We start from the raw sequence: 23,429 nt of genomic DNA on the forward strand, positions 1-23,429 counted from the left end.
GAATTCGAATTTTTAATTTGCCGTAACGGAATTAACACTTATATGTTGGCCATTTTGAATTTCGTGTATCAGTAAATTTAAGATAATTTGTTTCCACAGCACAGAAATTTGTGGGGTGATGCCGATTTTGATTCTTATTTTTGTAAGAGATTGTGTGAGGGTTTCCTTGAGAAAAGTTTGAGCAAAAGTTTCATGTTTCTCAATTCCAAAGCACGTACTATCCTTAAAAAGAAAGACGCTCTATCTACAACTAAATTCCTTTGATCAAAGCTTTTGTATGGAAAAGGATTAAAGTAACTACCTTGTCACGTCCACTTCATTGTATCGATGTATTATGTATCGCTTTCAAGGAACTATGGCTAAGTTCGGCTTGTTTTGCGACTTGCCGTGATAATAAATAACGATTATAGGAAACTTGATCCCCTTTGAAGGTAGTCAACTTTTCATTATCGTGACAATTCCCAGGCGCCACTGTCGCCGCACTCAAACATAATTGTGTAACAGTTAGGCAACATTTTTTATCTGCCTTGCACATCAAAAGTTTTGACCGCCCATGGTTAAATGTAATCCAAATATCAACACTCAATATATGGGACATGTTTAAGCCCGTTAACTTGTATTGGACACATATTTACAAATATTTAAAACATACTCTATAAAGCATAAATCTAGATTAATTTCTTTTGCACAAGGACGGTATGTAATACATTACGACTAATTTAAGTCAATATCAATTGTGTTTTTCATGTAAATAAAAAAAAATATGACAGCAACAACAACAGAACAAGCAGCGGACGTGAAGGGGCAAACACGCATATTAGAGCTCCAATTTGCACAGTGACTGTAACGTAGCGAACAGAGCGCTTCTAGCATTGTTCGTACATCATAATATTTGATCAGGGAGTCCCTTATATTCAATTTTAGCAATTTCGAAAGGGTGATAAGTAAGCCACATTTGAATGGACTCGGCCACCATTCCAATAAATAAACGTCACTGGCCAGCGCCGCTCTTTATTCTCTCCTAACGATACAGTTTTGTCCGTTCTATGCCACAATTGTCACTGCTTTATTTGTCTTCTAAATAAAGCTCTAAGGAGGAACTCAGTCAAATATTTCGAGTAATTGAACTTTGTCCCTACTTTGTTGATGCCACTACTTTAGAGTCGGCGTGGGCGTAGCTACTAATTGACTTTGTATCAGATTTATCGATTATCTGAACGGCGTCTGTAAATATCTTACTTAGCATACTCCATGTAGAATGTCGTCCTGCCATAGCTTTAGTTTTGCGTGTAACAAAATGACCATGGCGGGCTTCTGCATAGTTTTCTTTCGTTTTATTTTTATTTCTGCCAGTTTCGCATAGTAAAAGATCGTAAAAATACTTCTTTCGGATATAACAAATTTCAGATTATATATTTCGAATAACGCGGGCAAGAATACCAAAAGACCCTTCTATGAAACAGGAACGCCTCTCTAGGGGTTGTTCGCTGAATTCCTCTTTGTACACTGTGACTGCAAGTCTCTAATATCATTTTGCATGAGTTGTATATGAGGTAGACCTAACTTACCCATAGACCTTTCCCCGGTTATCCCACAATGCATCGCTGTGGCTGTATTAAACATCGCGAAAACACTCAAAACTATTATATACTGATTTTGTGCTGTTTAACGGTTTGTAATAGAACAATGACACAAATTTCAAATGCTAAAAAATGTCTCGTGTATTTTTTTATCCATCGGCGACGAAAGTGTAGGTCAGGTTGTGACCTGCCATAGTGATCTACATACTCTGCATGTACCCTACGGCTAAATAGTTCAATGAGTAACATACGCTTTATATACTCTAGCGCGCACTGCATCATGGAACCGGTAAATGAACTATTGTACAGCTTTCATCCATTCCAGGGAATGCGTATACTTTTTGAAAATCAAACCCAAGAGGGAGCGATTATGAATCAGCGAGAGTGTATTAAAGCGGGATATCTGTGTAATTATCCCACCGCCACGTCTATACTCGTCCACATACACGCTGCTGATAGGAAGGGAATTTGAGTAGTTCGTATAGTATTGGTGAAGTAAGTGCCATCAAAGAATAAACACGTCAACAAAAATATTTTAAAATCAATTCGTGTACGACAAAAAGATCGTGCCCCAACACCAATTTCTTTCGTTTCTATTCGGAGACTAGTTGTTGAACTCGATCATGGAGATAGCACATACTGCATCTGACGAGATTTCATAACAAATAGCAAGATACGAATTGAGAAAACCGGTATATGACCGTGGCAGTTAATAAGACTTACTTCATAAAATATGTGTGAAGTGGCTGTCCCCTAGACGTGCAGTAAATTAATTTGGCGTCATTCTGTTGACGGGTCCAAAATTGTCCATCGTCCTTCAGCTGTCTTCTCTCTCTCTTTACTTCCAGGCTGTCCTAGCAAGGTTTGCTTTCGCACGATGTGCATGCCTTTTGCAATACGATGTAACATAGCTGTATTGGAAACGACGATCAGGCCATTTTGCTTTGATTTATTATTATATCTCTAACATTACTAATATGTGCCTAAGACCCATTCGTTGAAGTGCAACTTACTATACATTGCGAACACGCATACATTTGTTCCCCGTGACAAACCGTAGCTTCTAAAAAGATATATTAAGTGATTGTCGAGGTGGAGAGTAAAGATTTCACTGAAGCATACCAGATTTTGCATAGACCTTTATTAATCTGAAGAAAAACGAAAGAAGTGTTTATCAGTAGTTCTTGAGAACTTAGGGGCGAGCACCTTCGTCCGTTGTTTAGATATTTCATCAACGTTTCAACAAGTTATTGGATGTCTTCAACGAATTAAAATTGGGAAGTGTTGCTCCGAGTCAACTCTGGAAGAGAGAAAGTCCTCAGCTAAACTGATCGATAGATGAGGTTGTGTTGCTTTGTACCAGTGTGTTGTTCAGCCTACTTACAAAATGTAGCTAAGGACATTAGGCTTGTAAAATCGGGCACATGGCATTTATCAATCAGTGAATGCAAAGCCGTATTGGATGTCTCTGTATGAATATGGTCCTAGTATATCTATCTACTAGTATCCACCTACACAAATCTATCTACATATATCTATCTATCTACATAATCTTACTGTCTATACCACTAGCGACATTTTCAAAGACAGCGACAGGCGATAGAAACTTGCCCTGATAATAAGAATAATGATTTCAGTAAATTCCTTATATGAGTGAATTTCTTTCATCATGACAGCACTGTCTACAAAGTTTTCGTCTGGAGAACTATTCTACGGAGCTGCGAACACTTCGAGTTCACAGATGGCCAGGGTATTCGTCTTGTCCTCTAGTTGCACGGAGACGTAGCGACCGGCCATGGGAACTTCACAGCCGCACACGATGTCGATTGTCGCCTGCCTGACTCTTCTATCAGAGATCGGACCGCTTCCGCACATCGGGTTTTCACCGACGTTGGGGCTGTCACCAACTCGTATCACAGCGCCTTTCAATCGGAAAGCTGTTGAACGAGAAATAAGAATACGAAACGTGAGATGTGGTGACATAAAAGTCCAAACTATTGAGGTAAAACAGTTCTTCTACCTCAAAGGATACATCCTTTAATGTTTAAATTTGCTTGTTCTGCAAAAGGAGAAAAAATGTGGGCACGAATGAAGATGAATGAACACAGACCTATGGACACTAACCTATGGGGTCTTCCTGAGTGACAGCACCGTATGTATTCTATTCCCAACCCAAACAACTCCCTTGGTCATTGGTGATTAATATGACATGCTGCGCTTGCCTTTGTCTAATAAATTTCACCTTGCCCTTCGCTTTATAGGAACAGAAAAATGCAGTTTCATGATCAATTGGCACGGTGGCAGACTTTCAAACTGCTAATGGCATCCCCATCGTTTAGGGAAAAAAAAACGATATTTAATTCAATTAATACGTTGTCTGTCCAATATTATTTTTCCAACATAATTTCGGGACAAGTCCTTGATTCGTTCGTTTGTCCATGACATTTCACTTAAGTATAATCTAACGAGACATATACGTTGGGTATGAGCTATTAGCGTGCAAGTTAGCCTTACTCACAGCAACAATCCTGACGGTTGGTTATCGACACTTGATGAACTTGACGTTGTTGGCCAAGGTCGAGTTGTATCCAGGGTTCGGTCTCTTTCTTCGTCATTGCACAGTGACCATCGGACAAGGTACCGCTCTTGTTTCCGTCAACAGCTCTAGTAGCATCGTTGCCGCTTTTTGTCGAACTTTGTTCCGCCGCCGTAGACGGCGTAGCGATGTTCACAACATCGTCCGGTAAAACACAGGCTGTAATAAGAACCAATAAGACAAATCTGTAGTTTATTGATAGTCAAATTTAGAGGACATGGTCAAAAGGAACGCTTTCGATTGGTCTCTGAAAAATTAATATGGGGAGAATGCTATCATTTCTCACCAATCAATAATGACAGTTTATATATTCCCTCAGGCAATAAACGTTAACCACACTCAGCGATTGTATACTACAAGATGTTGACCAGTTTACGACATATGTGCACTAGAGATAGCGAGTGCATATGTAGAGTAAACTGGTCAAAATATCAATCGAGAGGTATACCCGTTGCTGATGTGGTTTATCACCGTTATATCATAATATTAAATTGCAATTCTGGCAGGGAACAGGGAACTGTTCTGTACCTTGGAGCTTGTGTCTGTTCCAACTGTGCCATATTGCACGAAACTGGCACGATTATTTTCACCTCTGGACTAATCAGATTGCAGTATTTGTGCCATCAATATACTGTTATGATGTAATTATGTATATATGTGTAGGAAGTGCAGGTTAAATCTACATTTGCTTTAGCATAAATACTTTGGTTGTTGTTTAGTGGGAAAAATCTGTAGCAGAAATAGAATAAATGCCCTACCAAGAATACCAGAAATATGCAGGACGGGATAAATCTTACTCTTATTCTTGTAAATAATTGTACAAAATCATTTCAAAGGTGATTGTAATGAATGACGATTACAGAACACGACCACATCTGTATCACCACAATATGTAATAATTAACCCAATATGTAATACTAACCCAATATATAATAACACAACCCAATATGTAATACTAACCCAATATGTAATAACACGTAACCCAATATGTAATACTAACCCAATATGTAATAACACGTAACCCAATATGTAATACTAACTCAATACGTAATAACACTTAACCCAATATGTGATACTATGAGGTTATTACGAAAATACCGCAAAGGATGCACGAGGACATTGGCGCAGCGTATCGCCCGACGCGAAGCGGAGGGCGATGCGAGGCGCCAATGTCCGAGTGCATCCTTTGCGGTATTTTCGTAATAACCTTATTATTATACATCTTACATTCCTGATCGGGGCATCAAAATGTCGGAGTAGTGACCGTTTTCGTGCAATGTCAACAATTTTTCTTCCGATTTTATCGCGCCAGTATGGAACGCTACCCTCGGACGCGCTTCTGCAAGTTTTGGAGTGTGTGCACTACACACATACGTACGTACAGAGCGCGCGCGAGACTTGTTCTGGCACTCGTCCAAGGGGTCCCTTGAAACCGTTCTACAGTGAACGCGCAGATACAGCCGCAGGGAATGGGGCGCCTTGAAACCGTGCCGTACGGAACGGGCGCGAGTTCCGTACGGCTTTTTTAGCGCACGCTAAATTCTATTGTTCTCGATGGTAGATGTATAATAATAACCCAATATGTAATACTAACCCAATATGTAATACTAACCCAATATGTAATAACATTTAACCTAATATGTAATAACACTTAACCCAATATGTAATACTAACCAAATTTAGTCATTACATATTGATGACACACACATCAACTAGTAAATGTCAACTTACGTTCCTCTGTAGTGTAAGACGCAGCTGCAGTCGTATGCTCGGCTGGTGGAACTGGCGACGCTAAGGGCATCGCAAATGCTTCTATTTCACAAATTGTGAGTTGCTGGGTCTTGTCGAAAAGCTGTACGCTGATATAGCGTCCAGGCATCGGGTCATCGCAGCCACAAATCACGGGAACCGTCTCCTCTTTCACTCGCCGGTCGTTGAGCGGTCCTCCGCAGATTGGATTTTTAGTGTGGTCGGGATTGTCTCCGACTCGGACAACTGCCCCTTTCAGACGGAAACCTTGAAAGGACAAACACGTAAATTTGTTATGCCTTCTTCCAAACAAAAACAAAAGCAAGCAAACAAACAAAACTTACGAGGAGGTTGCTCTGTTTTTTATGATGCAATCTTAAAGGTAGCTTGAATCAGTGAGTGAAATCCACTAGAAAAGTGAAACACCGTTTATTCTATATTAAAACTCCATTTTGACACAGAACTTGACAGGTCAATATTCAACTATGTAGATATGCCTCTTGATGATTATGTTCGGGACGGGTTGCATTGAATACAAAGAGACTTATGACAAGAGAAGTTTTTGACAAAGGAAAGCAAATAAAGTCTTGACCAGATTGTGAATGACGTATGATGCAGTTTTACGTATTCTAAATTGAGCTTATTTGTGTGTTAAATCTATCAACTTTAAGGTGGTGTTGCACGTAACACTTTTTTTGCTCAAAATCACGTTTTTTGCAAAGATTCACTCAGTTTTCATTAATATGTTAACCCAAGATTAAAACAATGTTTTGCTTCACCTTTTAGCACGACAAGCTGCCGTACGTTTGGTAAGAAAGAAGTGTTATTGATGAAAATTTATGTAAATCATCCGATTACCTAGTTACCTGGCGTCTTTTTTCCTCCCATTTTCAGTATTTCAAAAACATATAACTCCTCTCTGGCGGGGTCAAAGTTTTTGAAATCTTCACGTTATGTTCTTGAAATACTATGAAAAAACGACATTTTTCTTTGGCAATAAAGTTCGTACATTTTGAATAAGAGTCTTTTTAATTTTGTTTATCTCGATTTCAATTTCCTTTTACTGTCAGTCTTTCAACCCCTGCCATTTAAGAATTAGAATAGCTAGTACAAAATAAAATTGTCGCTTTTTTCTACATTTACTTTAGTATATTTATATTCATATAGTATATTTAGTTTCAAATGACAGATTAAATTTCATAAAGTACAACCACGTTTTCGACTGAAATTACTTTTTATCATTAATATCAAAATTAATGTTTTCTACCCCAAATGTGTATCCCTTCATCCTTCGAGTAAAATATTACTTCCGTACTAAACGTCAGATTCTTTGCTTTCTTGAAAATATATGCAATTTGGCGGTTATCTGTCATCTTTGATAGAAACATTGCTTTAAAAAGGGAATGTTGGTTAAGAGCATCGACAAATAAAGTGATTGGTGGGTCATAAGACAGGGTAATCTTCACATTGAATTCGGATACATACTACAGCAGTCAGCACGGTTGGTGATTGTCACTTGATGAATGTCACGAGACACTCCGAGGTCAACTTTGAACCACGGTTCAAACTCTTTGTTGGTCATACTGCAGGAGCCTTCGCTGAGAACGCTATTCTTGTTGCCGTCAACCGCCCTGGCAGCCACGTTGGATTTCTTTGTTGAACTCTGCTCCACGACACTGCCCGCATGGATGACATCTTCGATGCTCTCGGGGAACACGCAAGCTGAAATGTGAAATGCAGAATTGTAGTTTTCCTGTCCATGATGCACTTTGAAACGCGTCACATTGTCGCAGGAAAGATTTTATACGACGCAAACTTATTATAATTGAAAATTCAGAGAAATTACGGAAAAGAGCAAGATGATTCGTATATATGATCAGAACAGAGGAAAGTTATGTTCATGTGATATATCAAAGAAATTGTAGGCCACTTTAGGATGGCTAGCGATCGAAGCAATAACACACGTGAACGCAAAGAAGCTATGGTGATTTTGGCGGGTTCAGTTTTTGAGTAGAAAATAGTATGCAAAACAGGATATATTACTTATGTAACATTTATTGACTATTTCTTTTTTTTGACGAAATAAATAAAAATGTGTGTTTACCCGCGTTAGTCCTAAGTTAAAGGGAATTTGTTCTGGAATAATGTCAAACTTTTAGAAATGAATTTATACTAGGTAGACAGAATTATAGAATAACAATAGAACTTTTATTTTTTGTTCGTTTTTTACCTCGCCTAGTTGATCGGATTGTGTTCGAAATTGCCAGGATATTCTGAGAATAGCTTAACAGCTCTGCAAATCACAAATTTATAAAACATAAATGTGTGGTTAGGCATTGTAAAGAAGTTGGCGACAACATACGTTCCTCCGTGGTGAAAAACTCAATTGTCGACACGTCGGGGGCTAGTGTCGGAGCAACAGTGAGTGTCCCCTCTGTCCACACCTCAACTTCACACAGTGTTAGCGCCCTCGCCGATCCCGCCAGCTGTACACTGACGAAGCGTCCATTGAGCGGATCTCCACAGGCACAGATCAGTACAATGGTTTCTTGGTTCATTTCATCCTCGGTGACTTTCGTCCCACAGAGGGCGTTTCTAGCGATGTTCCTACTGTCGCCAACACGAACTTCAGCGTCCAGTATCCTTTCGGCTGCATAGAAAACTTATAGTTAATAACTTGGCGTGTTAAGGTAGCTTGCACTTCAAAAATGAAAGATTTAATCGTTTGCTCAAACTTTCCCCAAGTACACTTTCAACCATTCTCTTTCAAAATTAAGAATAAACATCAGTGGTCACCATGCAACTTTTGGTACCAGAGAAATAAATAACCCAATTTCTACCGATATTTGAAATTCAAAATCATGGCCGCAATCCCTATATTATCCCGGGGGGGGGGGGAATTCTCGATTTTCACAAAACTAAGCCCTGTGAAACCTTTACTTACTCCATAAGCTTCAAAATGAGCCCTAACAAGCGGAAGTCCAAAATTGTAAAAGTTTTAGAGTCCAAATATCAGTTCACGAGGCTCATTCTACGATATCACACATCGTAAATAGTACAACATAGTTAAAACAGCGCCTATAAAAGTTGCATGGATTTTATTGTAATATTATATTCAACTTTTCGAATACTGGGAAATCATTTCTACAAAACGTTAACGAGCAACTCCGAAAAGTTAACGAGCAATAGCCGAAGGCTTGTATTCAACAGCATAGGAACTCGACCACATCATGCATTGAGCTTTCTATAGAGCCCTTGCCTGATATTCAACTTTAATTTGTGAACAACTATGCTATGAAACCACAGTAGTATCAACCGATTTGTAATGTGATCACTTCGTCTTGTATGACCCAACAGGTAGTTAGTGGATAGAGTATGGTAGGGGGAACTCCCGTATTGTTACCGCTGCATGGCGCGCCTAGGGGACAGACCATTCGGACTCTCAAACTTATTACATTTCTCTTCTGATATACCACTTGTGGGGGTTCGTTTTGAAGCTATTGGTGCAAGAAAACTTTTCACCGGCTTAGTTTTTCGAAAATCGAAAATTTTATTTTTTTCTCCATAGAGTTAACACAGGGATGGCGGTCATTTTGAATTTTAAATATCGGTAAATCTTGGGGTATTAGTTTCTCTTGTATCAAAATTTGCACGGTGACCCCGATTTTTATTCTTGATTTAGCAAGACAATGGCAGAAAGTTTCACTGAGGAAAGTTTGAGCAAAAGTTTAAGTCGTTCACTTTTTGTGGACTAATTTTGAAGCCTGTGGAGTGATTTGATTTTTTCACCGTACGCGTCTCGGCGGTTGCTGTGGAAATCAAAGATTTTATTTCCCCCATGCTGGGGATATGCTGGCCACTTAAAATTCCACCCATCGGCGATATCCGAAACTTTGCTCAGTTAATTCTGACTTTTTAATTGGATTTCTTGAAAATGTTTGCAACAAGGCATGTATAACTTTAAACAGGCAAAATCATGCAAGATACAACGTCACCATTAAGAGAGAATTCCATTGCTTCCTCACTTTTCATTTGAAATTGCTCATTCTTTAAGCTCTTTGTTTTGTTCTTTTTTGGGGGAGGGTAATATTCTTGATACAGCCATCAGGTTTGTTTATCCCTTTAAGTGTTTACACTTACCACAACAATCTTGTCTATTTGTAATAGTGACCTGGTAGACATCCCGACTGTCGCCTAGATCGACAGACCACCACGGGTCGCTCTCTGAGCCAGTCTTACTGCACGATTTCTCTTTGTAGTTGCTGTTTTTGTCGCCATCAACAGCTCTCGAGGCGGTGGCTTTACCAGCATCTGAAATCTGCGAGGCCTGCTTACCAGCAGCAACATTGATGAGATTCGGAGGTACGACACACTCTGTATGAGACATAAAGATAGTTTATAAATGCATTCTCTGCATAACGTCTTTAAAATAACAGATGATGGAAATTAGCCACATGTGGGAAACTCACACCCACCTATTTTTGCTCCTGGTAAATATTCCTTGTGCAAAATCGTGTGACGTTTCACTTCGTGTATCCCGTAGTAAGACAGGGAGACGTATTTGCATCGTTCACCAAATATACGTATGCAAATGATGACGTCACAAACATTCAGGTAAAATGCGCCTCGGGGACAGATATCTTGACTCTAAATTTTTAAAATACTTTTCTGCTCTATCGCTTGTTGGGGCTCATTTTTAAAATCTTGGAGTAAAAAACAATTTTCAGCGTCCAATCTCTCTGACAATAGAAAGTTTCATTTTTCCTTATAGAGTTAACACAGGGATGGTAGCCATTTTGAATTTAAGGTATCGCTAAGTATTATGTGATTTATTTTTCTTGTTCCAAAATATGCACGGTGACCTCCGATTTTTATACTTGATTTTGAAAGGGAATTGTTGAAAGTTTCATTCAGGATAGTTTTGGAAAAAGTGTGAGTATTTCGCTTTCGAGGCGTATACTGCCTTAATTGCCCCGTGTATTTGTAAACTACTGTTTAAGGTGAACTTCTTATAAAAACTACGCAAAATATGGTACAGCCTCTAAAGACCATTGGGTAGTGCAGCATGTATACGTCAATAAGCTTCATAAAATTGATAATATCAAAATTTTACGAGAATAATATCAACATTTTGTGTATCATGCTAAGCCTGGACATTCATAATTCATAATAACATGAAATACGCGTTAACATGATAATAAGTGACCAATTTGCGTTCTACCGCCACCTGCCTTAAAGTGACACAATTCACTTTTAATCAATCACATTACAAATTTTCATCATTTCCCCCCCGCAATTCAAACACTTTCATTCATTGAATAAAATGGCATGTCCACCAAAAACGTTTCAAATTGTTGTCCTTGTTTAAAATATATATCTCATCAAAGAAAATGATGAACTTTGATTTCAGAACTGTTTGGTTTGCCAATGAGAACAAATTTGCTCAAAGACACACAGTCATAGACATGATACAGAAACATAGATTTGACACAGTGTATAACAAAGGCGCTGTACCGTAGGCTACAACCACGCGTCAGTAAAAAATGTGAGCGTTTCTGCTTCATACTGATGTCAATTATGCAAATACGTACCTTCCGGTTTCTCGGTAGCCACGGCTATTCCTCCAACGCTGACCTCACATAATGTCAAGGATCGTGTAATTCCCGGAAGATGGACACTCACGTAGCGACCATTGATCGGTTCCCCGCATGCGCAGATAATTTCGATATTCTCGTTCGCTATATCACTCTCAGTCACTTGTGCTCCACAAACATCGTTGTCATCGAGATTTGGACTGTTTCCAACACGTACTTCAGCACCCACTAGATCCTCAGCTGCAAAATTGAAAAAAAACCCAAAAATGATTGTTCACGCGAATGTTGACGAAATAAGTAAATTTTGGCGACCGTGTGAAAGATGTCAAATCAAACGATTTGTAAATTGATTTCTCAATTAAGAAATTCATCGTCAGTATAAATTAAAATTCGATATATGTATCAGACTAAATAATTGAATGTCATTACATAATAATTATGTTGAATAATCGAACATGAGTTCTCCCTCCCCTCCTTCCCCCCCCCTCTGTCATTTAGTTGGCTACTCACAGCAGCAGTCTTGTCTGTTCGTAATGGTGACTTTGTAGACATTTGTAGACCTGCCAATATCGACCATCCACCACGGATCTCTCTCTTCAAGCGTTCGCGAACATGACTTGCCAGTTGACATATTACTATCAGCATTGCCGTCGATCGCCTTCTTTGGTTTGCCGCCGCCTCTGACGGAACTTTGACTTGCCTCGCCACCAACGGCGAAATTGTCCATGTCGTCGGGTACGATGCAGGCTGCAAGAGGAGGCAATACATATTACATCCAAACATTTTACTTAAATGGGCAATATACTTATTTGTTTGTGGGAATCAGAGCCCGGCGTATTCATTCTTTTGATGTAGTGATTTACTCAGATATAAACTAATATATAGTGACTTGTCTGATAGCATTCAAGCTTTGTTTTGAAAAGTCCTGGGGGAATACTTAAGATGGAATATGCTTTGGGGACATATTATTCAGACTCTCAAAGTCTTGCAGTACTTTTCTGGCCACTCATTTAAACGATTATGGAGTATCCCCATAGAGTTAACACAGGAATGGCAGCAATTTTGGATTTCAAAAACGGTAAAAGTTTGGTAATTTGTTTCTCTAGTACAAAAAAATTGCCCAGTGACCCCTGATTTTTATTTCTTATTTGATAAGAGAATGACTGACAATTTCTTTAAGAAAACTTTGGGCCAAATTGTAAGTCTTTCATATACTATAATAACGGAAAATAATAAAGTTAATTTTAGCATCAATTTTCTCGTTTTTAGTTACAACATATTTAAAAAAAATATTCATCTGATAGCTTTGAAAAGTTTAATACTTTCGGTGGATCATAAAATGTACATTTCTTTGAAATATGACGTAATTTTTATATGAATCTTTTTGGACCGATTTAAATTTTTTTATCAAAGCATATTGTTTCTGACAGTGTTTGTATCGTACCTTTCATATTTGGTCTAAAGACGCTAAAGTAACCGTATAGGAAGATTTTCTTCTTTGTTTTCCCATGCTCGTATTTATTTGAACGATCCCTTTTATGAAATGTTGTTGCCAAAAATAAATAGGCAGTTCAAGTATTCTTTCTATTTAGTTTTCTGATGCTATGCACAGGTTCAGTCTTTACCGAATCTATTACGGAATTATTTACACCTTTTATGCTACATAGTAAATATTTCTGTCACGTGTTTGAGAATAATTATTTTGCCTTTCGGACATTATAGCTAATTTGTACAGGTAGCTTGTTTTATATTAGTTTCGTGAATAACTGTTATCATTCTATAATGTACTTTCTGGTGAAATACAGATTTAATATTTGAATAAAACATGTAACTTTCGTATTAACATAAAAGAACGTGGACGTGTGTATAGATATATTTTGACTTATTCAAAATTCAAACCTGATGCTGAAACCGTTGCCTTGTTTACCTTCTGTGGTGACCTCTGGGGTCACAATGACAAATTCTTCAGTCGTTATGCTTGGCGCGGCAGTAATAATGACGACGGGTTCGGTCGCTTCCTCGGTAGGGACAACCGGCTCTTCGGTAGGAACCATTGGTTCCGCTGTTGTGGCCACAACAGGCGCTGATAGTAAAAAGATGCACCAACATACATCAATGTTTGAAATAAACATAGCCTATTTGGTATGCCATGGCGTGACATGATATGGCACGATATAGCACAATATATATATATATATATATATATATATATATATATATATATATATATATATATATATATATGTATATATATATATAATGCAAACATTAAATTCTTTTAAATATATCAGTAAGTCACATTTTAAATCTATATGCTTGTCACTAAGGTTTGCAAAGGTTCTTCATAATGGATTTAATAAGCTTATTAGGCAACTAATCTAGAGACCACCATATGCAACAAGTTTTTCACAGACATAAATTTTCGGTAGTTCGTGAGTAATATGCCCCGTTTTCCCAATACATGTACACAAGATCTCGAAAAATCTCGCAAAATGGTCTGTTTGTGGATAACTATCAAAAAGCTACACCTACGCGTTTCAGTTGTTTCGTCTTCCCCTTCTTCAAGATCAATGGAACCGTCAGGATTTGTCCCTGTGAGAGAGGTAGAAAACTTAGTGTTATACTTCGTGTACAATCGTGGGGCACGATTTGATAGGCCCACTCAAAAACGACGCCCTCAACACGTTGTCAAGCTCCGCTGAAAATTCCTACTTTTGATCTGTGCAATGGGAGTTGCCAATCGAACGATGCTGATAAAATTAGATTAGATGAAACGATAGCATGGCAATTGATTAAGTATAAACTACACCCAACGGCGGAATACCTCGAGATTTTGACCAGTTCATGACATATATGTACCATCGATAGCGAGTGCATATATGAAGTGAACTGTTCTAAACCAAGTGGCACACCGCGCCGTCCCTGGGTTTCATTTATCGCCATTATATCATGTCAATATATTGAAATTCTTGCGTAAAACGTTACAAAAGTGAAGTTTCTTTAGATAAAAACTCGCGATTGTTACAACCGTGCTATATCGCGAATATACCACGGTTATTTTCATGTCTCGACCAATCAGATCACTGTATTTGAGCCATCAATATACTGGAATGATATAATACCGCATATAGAACACTGTATAGAATAGGCTAGGTAAATATGTACTGTTATATACACAAACGGACATTTTGGAACAGCGTTTATGTAAACGTCATGAGTACTGCACCAACCCACTATGTCCTGAATTTCAATGTGTCTCTGACATGTGTTGATTAGACTCAAATGCCCGTTATGTTGTTTATGAATACGACCACCTCACTCACATACTACAGTCATATTCCGAACGGACACATTTCTATCAAATTTTGCCGACGAAACATTTATCGTTAAAGATCAACATTGTTCTACTACACTAATAGTATTCGAACAACGCATCCTGACAGTTGACCTGTTTGGGCAAAAAAGTTGTGATATTGGCTCGTAAATCTGGACTAACGAACCAATGAATAGTCTACATACAATGACGTCACATATCGAACGTAAAGTTTACATCGACACCCTCACTCCTTGATATTAGTGTTATACTGACATCACCAATTTTTGAGGCAACCTTTTCAAGAATTCTGAGTCTGATTTATCTTAATGTCTTGTAATCAAGTTACTTACTACATCTCATTTTCGTGGTTGACACTGATGTGACGTCGAAATATGTAAATTCATGCCATGACATCAAATCTCCACAGCCTCCCTTGCACATATTCTCTGAAGACTGTAAGGAGAATTTCGAGTTATTCGTGAACAGTGGGAACAATATTGATGCTCTGCGTCTTAGGTTATATATGTAGCGTTGGTGCAGTCTATTTATTTATTTATTTAATTATTTATTTATTTATTCATATTTATACTGGTTAGCTCTCTCAGTCAAAATGTACTGATTTCCAAGGAGGACCAGTGTAAAATAAAATAAAATATTGTAATAATGAAAACTCAAACACATTAAATGGAATAAAAGACAAAACACAAAATACGATTGAAATATAAACGTCACGCGGCGAACAAAAAGTGAGATATATACAATAAAAAACAACACTGCAAAAAATCCAACTCAAAAAATTGTATAGGAGGATGTTTCTTAAGGAAATGTTTAAAATGCCGTAAAGAAGTAATCTCCGGAAAAATAGCAGGTAAACTGTTGAAATAGTTAATTGCACGATATATAAGGGAACAACACGCTGTAGTTCTTCTGTAAGAAAGTAGAGTAATTCTTTGAGAGCTCTTGTTTCGTATTGATAAATTGGTTTAAAACAATCGAACACTGTTTCTAAATTTGGCGAAACAATATCCCCTTGATTAGATTTTAAACACTAGAATATCATATGACACACATAGCCTCGACGTCTAGACTCAATCGTAATCCAGCCAAACGTAGCCAGTAGCTGTGGCCCAGCTTTAACAAAAGCCAGTACTGTTATATTGTAGAGGAAATGTTTTCGCGACAGTTAAGCTTACACAAGGGTCCGGAAGTAGATGCGCTAACAGCAAAAAATAGTAGGCGTGTAAAGAAAATCAAACAAAACATAATACACTTTTTATTTATTTGTGAATGTGTTATTTTGAGTAATTTATCTCATTTCTGCCAAGTGTTTCCTGCGGGCGGGGAGAAATGAATGCTACAGGTATTGCGTCATTTCACAACTAGCCACTGAAATACTATTTGTATTACTTCGAGGGGCTTTAAACATATTTGACGTTATAATTGGGCATGTGAATAAACTTTATTGAATGTAATAACTCACTCCCAGTTCGTCTTTGTCAAGGACTGTACTCCACATGTTGAAGTTCATAATGTTACCATTCCATGAATACGATCGGTAGAAATATCCTGGCTTCCAATACTGATTCTGACCAATCACAAAGGAGCCGGCGCCTTTGATGGTTTTGCCGGAGGCCAAACCTGAACCGCTGTGCTGCAGGGTGCCCTGGTCGTATAACTTGTATATTCCCCCATCAGACGACCACGTGACACACAAGTAGTGCCAGCTACCATCGTCCACTTTCTTGGACGTCTGCGCGCCCCACTGGTTGATGACATACAGGCGAAGATTCCGTGGGAACGAGAAGACGATGCTGCTATACCAATCGCCACTGGCCAGGTAGCTGAAAACGGTGCTGTAGTAATTCGTATTTGACTCTGGAGTTTTCAACCACAGGCATATGCTAAATTCAGTCATGTCCGGCAGCTCCTTCGGCACAGTTGCATAACTCCAGTCGACGGAATTATCCAAAAGCCATGCCTTGCCCTTGAACGTGCCTCCATGGCAACGGTCTTTGTCGACTGAAGATAATAAGAAAAGAAAAGAAAACATAATAGAAACTTGTAGAATCAACTTCCCTACATTTTTTCCAGATCTCAATCCTTGAGCCACATAACTTCCTTTATAGGCAACATATTACATTCCTTACCTTCGTCATAGACTTCAATGCACACGTAAAATGTTTACAAGATTTCTGAACAATGCTGTCGATAATATGATTCATCATAATGATTATATTTGACTTTGTAAACAACTTGGCACGATCGGTTTACAGATCAATTTTGGTGTGCTTTAAAGAAGTGTGTTATAGACTTTGACTTTAGTTTGACCACCATCTGTCGTAGAAACTAATTTGCAGACGCGTATACCAGCGGGTAAAATCATCAAGCCCCATAGCGTAAGTGCTATCGGGTACCCTTTTCAGTTTCACATTTGAGAAGACAGTATTCGCAGATCGTCAATGGAATGAAATGAAATTCGCTCCCTTTTTGAAGGTAGCCTGTGCCTTAGGATGGAATGAATGACAGATTTCTCTGTCGATGTCGACAAAACAGGCACAATGGGCGCTTTATATCCGCAAAGGTGAGTACACGTACTATTATTGGCATAAGAAGTGTTGATCAATTCTAAATTCGACATGAGAACTCGTTCGGAGTGAATGCCTTACCACACTGAATGTCAGAATCAACAACGTCAACTTCGGTGAGATCATCCGATGTAAAGGACGGCCACCAGACCAGGTTACCACAGCCGTCAAGACAACCATCGTCTGCCATGGCCTGGAAGCAAATATTAAAGTCATATAAGTCGATTTTAAAAAATAATTTGAAAGGTCAAATGTCTGTTGATATGCGCCTCCTGTGAAAAGGATACACACATACCTGAATTGCTTCGTCAGCGATCACTTCACCCCAGACATTAAAACTAGTCATCTCTCCTATGTATGCTCTATTTCTGGTGAAGCCTCCTCCGAGACTAGCCTGCTTCTGACCAATAACCATTTCACCACCCCCGCGAATGAGTTGATCCTTCCGCAGGTTAATATTGGTGTAGGCCAGATTTGCGTCTTTGAAGTACTGGTACCGACCCTCGACGGTGGACCACGTGACGCACACGTGGTGCCACAGCCCGTAGTTGACTTCCATGGAGGAGAACGCCCCCGCCTGGTTTCCGATCCACAGCCTCATATTGTGGACGTACTCCAGCACAACGCTGCCGTAGGAATCTCCGAGGGCGAAGTAGCTGACCAAACTACGCGGGAGATTTGAGCTGTCCGTCGTCTTCATCCAGAAGCTAATAGTCAAGCCATCCTGGTCTCTGATTGTTTTGTCAACATTTACGTAGGTGTACTCCGCCGTGCTGTCAAACTCCCACACCTTGCCTTTGAACTCACCGCCGTAACATTTAGGCATCTCTGGACCTGTGATGAAAAATGAGTTCATTCAGTGAGTGAACAATCAAACGAATGATTGAACAATTAAACTTGTAAATAAATAAATAAATAAATAAATAAATAAGTGTGAACACGTAAACAGGTTGTACATTATGTATGTACATTGTATACTTATATATACACATAAATTGTTAACACATTCATGTATATATGCATGTATATTCATGTATATATAGACACGCATACACATATAACCAATTTGTGAAATGTTATACATACATACATACATACATACATACATACATACATACATACATACATATATATATAAATATATATATATATATATATATATATATATATATATATATATATATATATATATATTTATATATATACATACATGTACATACGTATGTACAGACAGACAAACAGAGGCAGACTACAGCAGATACATATGTTATTTGCAATCACACTGTTGACTATCACACTTTAACGGTCAATACAATTGGATACAAGTCGACTGAAATCGAATTAGCCAAAGCGGTCGTCTACAAACACTTGGCAGAGGAAGTGTGTGATAGGAACAGGTTTCACTTACTGCATGGTATATCATTTTCCTCTTTCTCCACGTTGATGACGTCAGAGGCTGTGAGAATCGACCACATCATGATGTCACCACAGTCGCTATCACACGGTGCGACTGCCATGCCCTGTCAAATACAACCATGTCAACAATCAATATCAGTACGTACATGGATGTCCTCACAATTATCTATTTGTATATATGTTCTTTATTTCTTGCAGTGAACATAAATATTCTCGACAAGTTAAAAATGACAGCCGTAAAGAGCAGAAAAATTAGGCAATGCAAAAATATAAAAAGCAACAAGAAAAGAAAGTGATAAAACAGAACTAGCACACACGTAGAAAAAACACTGTTTTGAAATTTGTTAAGAGACTTGCCCCCCTCCTTGGATTGTGGTGATATTAAAATTGATTTTGAATTGATCATTGTTGACCCGGCTGACATGCTCCGTTTACCATATGTGGACATGTGCAGTGAACGAGTAACTTTGAAGGGCATTTTATATTATATATAAATAAAAGGCTGGAAGAGAATTTTAACTTCGAGACCTGAAGAGAATTGTTTGAAGTTTTACCTTTATTTCATCAGCGTCCTTCGCTTCACTCCACCAGTTAAAATTCGCGAGATCTCCATAATAAGCGTAATATTTATGGAAACCCCCGCCATAAGAAGTCTGTCTCTGGCCAAGCACCAAAACGCCATTACCGTCTATTGTTTCAAAACTCCGGAGATTAACGCTGGAATATCGCAGCTCGCCATCTTTGTATGCCTGTACCGACATGAGAAAAACCATACCAATGAAGTGAATAGTTACAAAGAGACTAAGTGCAACCATTGAATTATGAGGACTTGCCGCATTCTTGAAGAGACCGTGCTTTCACAAGTCATGCAAAATTTTTCAGTGAATTATTCTCTATTCAGAAGAAAGAAAGAAAAAGATAAGAAAGAACTTCTAGCATGATGGTGGTCTATACAAGTTATCAGCGCATAATCACTATTGATGTCACGTGACCAAACGGTCATTGACACCAGGTTTGATAACGGCAAAGGGAGGTTACAGTAATGGAACTGTTACAGCAAAAATTACAGGCATATAAATTTTTGTCTATATTAAAGGTTGAGAAAACTATATGCAAATTATGATATTACGTCATCTGATATTTGTGGACATCTCAGTTAACAATTGAGGATTTCATATGATAGAGGGCGTAACACTAGGGGTTCTCGCCACCAATTTGCAAACTTAAGCAAACCCAAGAAACAAAACTTCACAGATAGACGCAATCACAAGAAAGAAATTCGCGCAATATAAGAATGCACCCTATATTTCCAAACATTCTATCTGCGATATATCTTTCATTGTCTATACAAGGAATTAAAATCTATGTACAGTGCAAGATGCGAGATCGATAAATATTCCACATTGATAGTGAAAATGTTAACGCAGAAACAGTGCTCATTAATATAATATTCTTAATGAATATTAATCGACCTCGCATCTTGCACTAATTGAAAAGCTGTCTGCAAAAAGGTAAATGTATTGAATGACTTTTCCATGAAAACCAGACTGTCGATCAAAAACACGCAGCTTTTTACCTTGTATGTGCCGCCATTAGAGTTCCACGTAAAACACACATGATGCCACAGGCCGTAGTTGACTTTGATGTTGGTATATGGCCCTGCTGTACCCTTCACCCACATGCGTAAGTTCGTTGGGTATTCAACCCATATGGTGCTGTAGTAACCGGCTCCCGGAGCAAAGTAGCTGACCAGCGACCGCCTGTAAGCGACCGTGTCTGTCGTGCGCATCCACCAACACATGGTGAACTCCTGGAGGTCCGGCACGGCTCTTGTGATCTGAACGTAGCTCCATAGTTCCGAGCTATCCATTACAAACGTGTCGTTCTCAAAAGGACCGCCGCCACATTCAGGCTCGTATCCTTCAATTGAGATGAATATAGTGTTAACATTGATTAAAATAATATTTTCTCAACTTGAGCAGTCGACCAAGGGGCTATGTACATAATTTGACTTAAAAAAACAACGGAAATCCTCCACTTATGAAAAATGACGTTTGAATGTGACACACGGAACAGAAATTTGAGCACGGACTGAAATGTAAAGCCTTACTTACGACATTCAATTTCGGAGTCCAACACCTCAATTTCCGTGAGTTCATCTGATGTAAAGGAGGCCCAGGACAGAACATCCCCACAGTCATTTTGACATCCTTCAAGTGCAATGCGCTGTGAAAACAGGCCAAACCACTTAAACGGTTTCTGACATATCTGAACAGAATATCTAGCTCGAGTACCATTTTGAAGATAATCATTCAGTATTTTAGGGTTCAACATCAAATTCGTATGAAGATTGGCCAATTCTGATATCAGTTTTGGAATTCTGTGTAAAGCTGGAAGAGTTTTCTACTTTAGAACGTGTTTAGCGTTGTTATATAGTGCGTAAAAGGTTTGTACGGTGGAGCAGTTTTTCTTACCTCGATTTTATCGTCAGTTAATATGGTGCTCCACAAGTTGAAGTTGGAGATTTCGCCCTCCATGAAGTATGTCCTCGCCATGAGAGACCCATCAACAGCAGTGAGACGCCCACCAATGATGAAGTCACCATTACCAGGGATAAGGCCGTTCGCCTTTAAGTTTGTCCCAGATTTAGCCACAGCCCCATCGTGGTAGTAGCTGTATGTGCCGTCCGACCTGTCCCACGTGAAGCACAGGTGGCTCCATCTATCATAGTTCACAGTGACAGTGCTGGCGGTGGCCGCCCCGTTGTTGACGTAGAGTTGCAAGTTGCCGAAGTTCCACACCATTATGGCTAGAGTTTGACCCACCGCGCTGTAGGTGAAGAGCGTTGAATAGACGTACGTATCTGTAGTCTTAACCCAACTACATACGGTAAACTGGAAGAGGTCGGGTACGGTCCTAGAACTTCGCGCATAACTATATGTCACAGTGTTATCCAGTCGCCACTTTTTGCCATCATACTCACCACCATTACACAAAGGCAGCTCTGGGCCTGTCAAGTTGACATCAACAGAGTCACTTTTGGTATATAACATTCTTTAAAGTGAATTTAAAACTCTCTATAACACCATACATTACCTAGGACCGAGGTCTGACATTCAGATTTAAAACAACCTAATTAAATTTTGAGGCATTTCTGTTTACCGCCCGTGTTGCTGAAATAACTTGTTACAGAGTCCATTTACTTTGACAGCAATTATGCATAAAGGTCAATGACAAGGTTTATAATTACGGACGATGTACGATAGCGATACGGACTGTGAGAAATCAAACAATTAAATAATTGTTCTAGAGTTTATGGTGTTGGCCATTGATATGAACCTTGACCACATAGGAAGGGGCACTAATGATGAGATGGTAATTGTATGTAAACAACCACAATTTAGATTTTGTATAGGAGTTGTATTTGCCAACACAAGCACTAGACAGTACATGGGATAACACCTGGTAGTAGGTAACATCTTTGTATTAGAAATAAATTGTGTTATCTTTGGAGACTTCGAGCCTCTACTCTGTTGCGTTATCCGGGCAACATTTGGCTAGTCATTCCCCGAAGGGAGACTATGAGTTGTAATACATGGTGAAGAATCCGGGTACCTCTCGCTAGCTATTGCCGGAAGCACAGTCCCTCTATCTACTGTGCCTGAAGGGAGACGGTGAGCTGTAATAAACTCATGGTAAAGTCGTAACATCGAGTACATAAATATTCAATCATTTCTAAAGTAACCACATGTCAACTGAAGTTATACCACTTCATGAAGTCATTTTCATATCTTTCTACAACGTGATTGAGCGAGCTCTTTTACAAATTAATGCTCCTTTGCACATAATTGGTAAATTGCGTTAATTATGATTCTAACAGTTGAGCTTGTTAACACATATAACACTAAAATTTCCATTCAATTGCTCCGAATGTATTCCGAATCTTTCAGACAGTTTCATTTCTGATTTTTTTTCCAGAAAATGTCTTACATCTCTGTCGTAAAAGGAACGCGTGCAGTTCCTGGCTGAATAGTTGACATTTGCTTACCACAAGGGATGTCCGAATCCTTCACGGTGACTGCCGTAGAAATGTCACTCGATCTAAAATAGGACCATGAAATCGCATCCCCGCAAGACGGGTCACACGCATCGTTGGCAAGTTTCTGTAAGGAAACAGGCATAAATTTATGGCAAGGAAAAGTGCTGCACCTATATCTGTAAAGGGTGTGTTTTATCCCCAACGATTTAACACCCAATGAGTTGCATTTGGCCACCACGGTATCGTTTTCAGAATTCATGGTATCCTAGCCAAGTGTTATAAGCAGCGCACTGTTTATCATTTTACACTGAATTCTAGTCTGGATGAGGATTCGCTTTTCAGCAATAACAATGAAGTCGACACATGTACAGGCAGAGTTTACAAGCTTATTACTGTGTGTATCAGCATGTTTTGGAACGTGAAACAAGAAATTATGGCTGACATTTAAAAAAAATCATCAAAAGGTAGCATAACTGGCCCTTTAATGTTTGGAAAAAATGAAGCTAATTTGTGACATGAAAAAAAATTGAAAAACCCTTACAAAATATTCGTCG

General features: G+C 38.8%; 1 protein-coding gene across 2 annotated transcripts in view; it reads right to left on the reverse strand.

Annotated features, from left to right (window-relative positions):
- Window positions 1-2,704: 2,704 nt before the first annotated feature.
- LOC139116851 (uncharacterized) overlaps window positions 2,705-23,429 on the reverse strand; it is a 52,257-nt gene continuing 31,532 nt past the window's right edge. For both annotated transcript variants that reach the window (XM_070679566.1, XM_070679576.1), the window contains 20 exons: window positions 22,885-22,999; window positions 21,311-21,846; window positions 20,951-21,062; window positions 20,413-20,756; window positions 19,391-19,585; window positions 18,829-18,940; window positions 17,716-18,254; window positions 17,502-17,613; window positions 16,316-16,854; window positions 15,186-15,288; window positions 14,052-14,111; window positions 13,447-13,602; window positions 12,030-12,266; window positions 11,517-11,759; window positions 10,066-10,299; window positions 8,288-8,575; window positions 7,411-7,647; window positions 5,908-6,192; window positions 4,099-4,335; window positions 2,705-3,517 (listed from right to left, as the gene is read on the reverse strand). In XM_070679566.1, the coding sequence (XP_070535667.1) occupies window positions 3,291-3,517; window positions 4,099-4,335; window positions 5,908-6,192; window positions 7,411-7,647; window positions 8,288-8,575; window positions 10,066-10,299; window positions 11,517-11,759; window positions 12,030-12,266; window positions 13,447-13,602; window positions 14,052-14,111; window positions 15,186-15,288; window positions 16,316-16,854; window positions 17,502-17,613; window positions 17,716-18,254; window positions 18,829-18,940; window positions 19,391-19,585; window positions 20,413-20,756; window positions 20,951-21,062; window positions 21,311-21,846; window positions 22,885-22,999 (4,911 nt within the window). In that variant the 3' untranslated portion in view covers window positions 2,705-3,290. The remainder of the gene's footprint in view (window positions 3,518-4,098; window positions 4,336-5,907; window positions 6,193-7,410; window positions 7,648-8,287; window positions 8,576-10,065; window positions 10,300-11,516; window positions 11,760-12,029; window positions 12,267-13,446; window positions 13,603-14,051; window positions 14,112-15,185; window positions 15,289-16,315; window positions 16,855-17,501; window positions 17,614-17,715; window positions 18,255-18,828; window positions 18,941-19,390; window positions 19,586-20,412; window positions 20,757-20,950; window positions 21,063-21,310; window positions 21,847-22,884; window positions 23,000-23,429) is intronic.

The sequence above is a fragment of the Ptychodera flava genome, chromosome 2 (assembly GCF_041260155.1).
Source record: "Ptychodera flava strain L36383 chromosome 2, AS_Pfla_20210202, whole genome shotgun sequence".
NCBI classification, from domain to species: domain Eukaryota; kingdom Metazoa; phylum Hemichordata; class Enteropneusta; family Ptychoderidae; genus Ptychodera; species Ptychodera flava.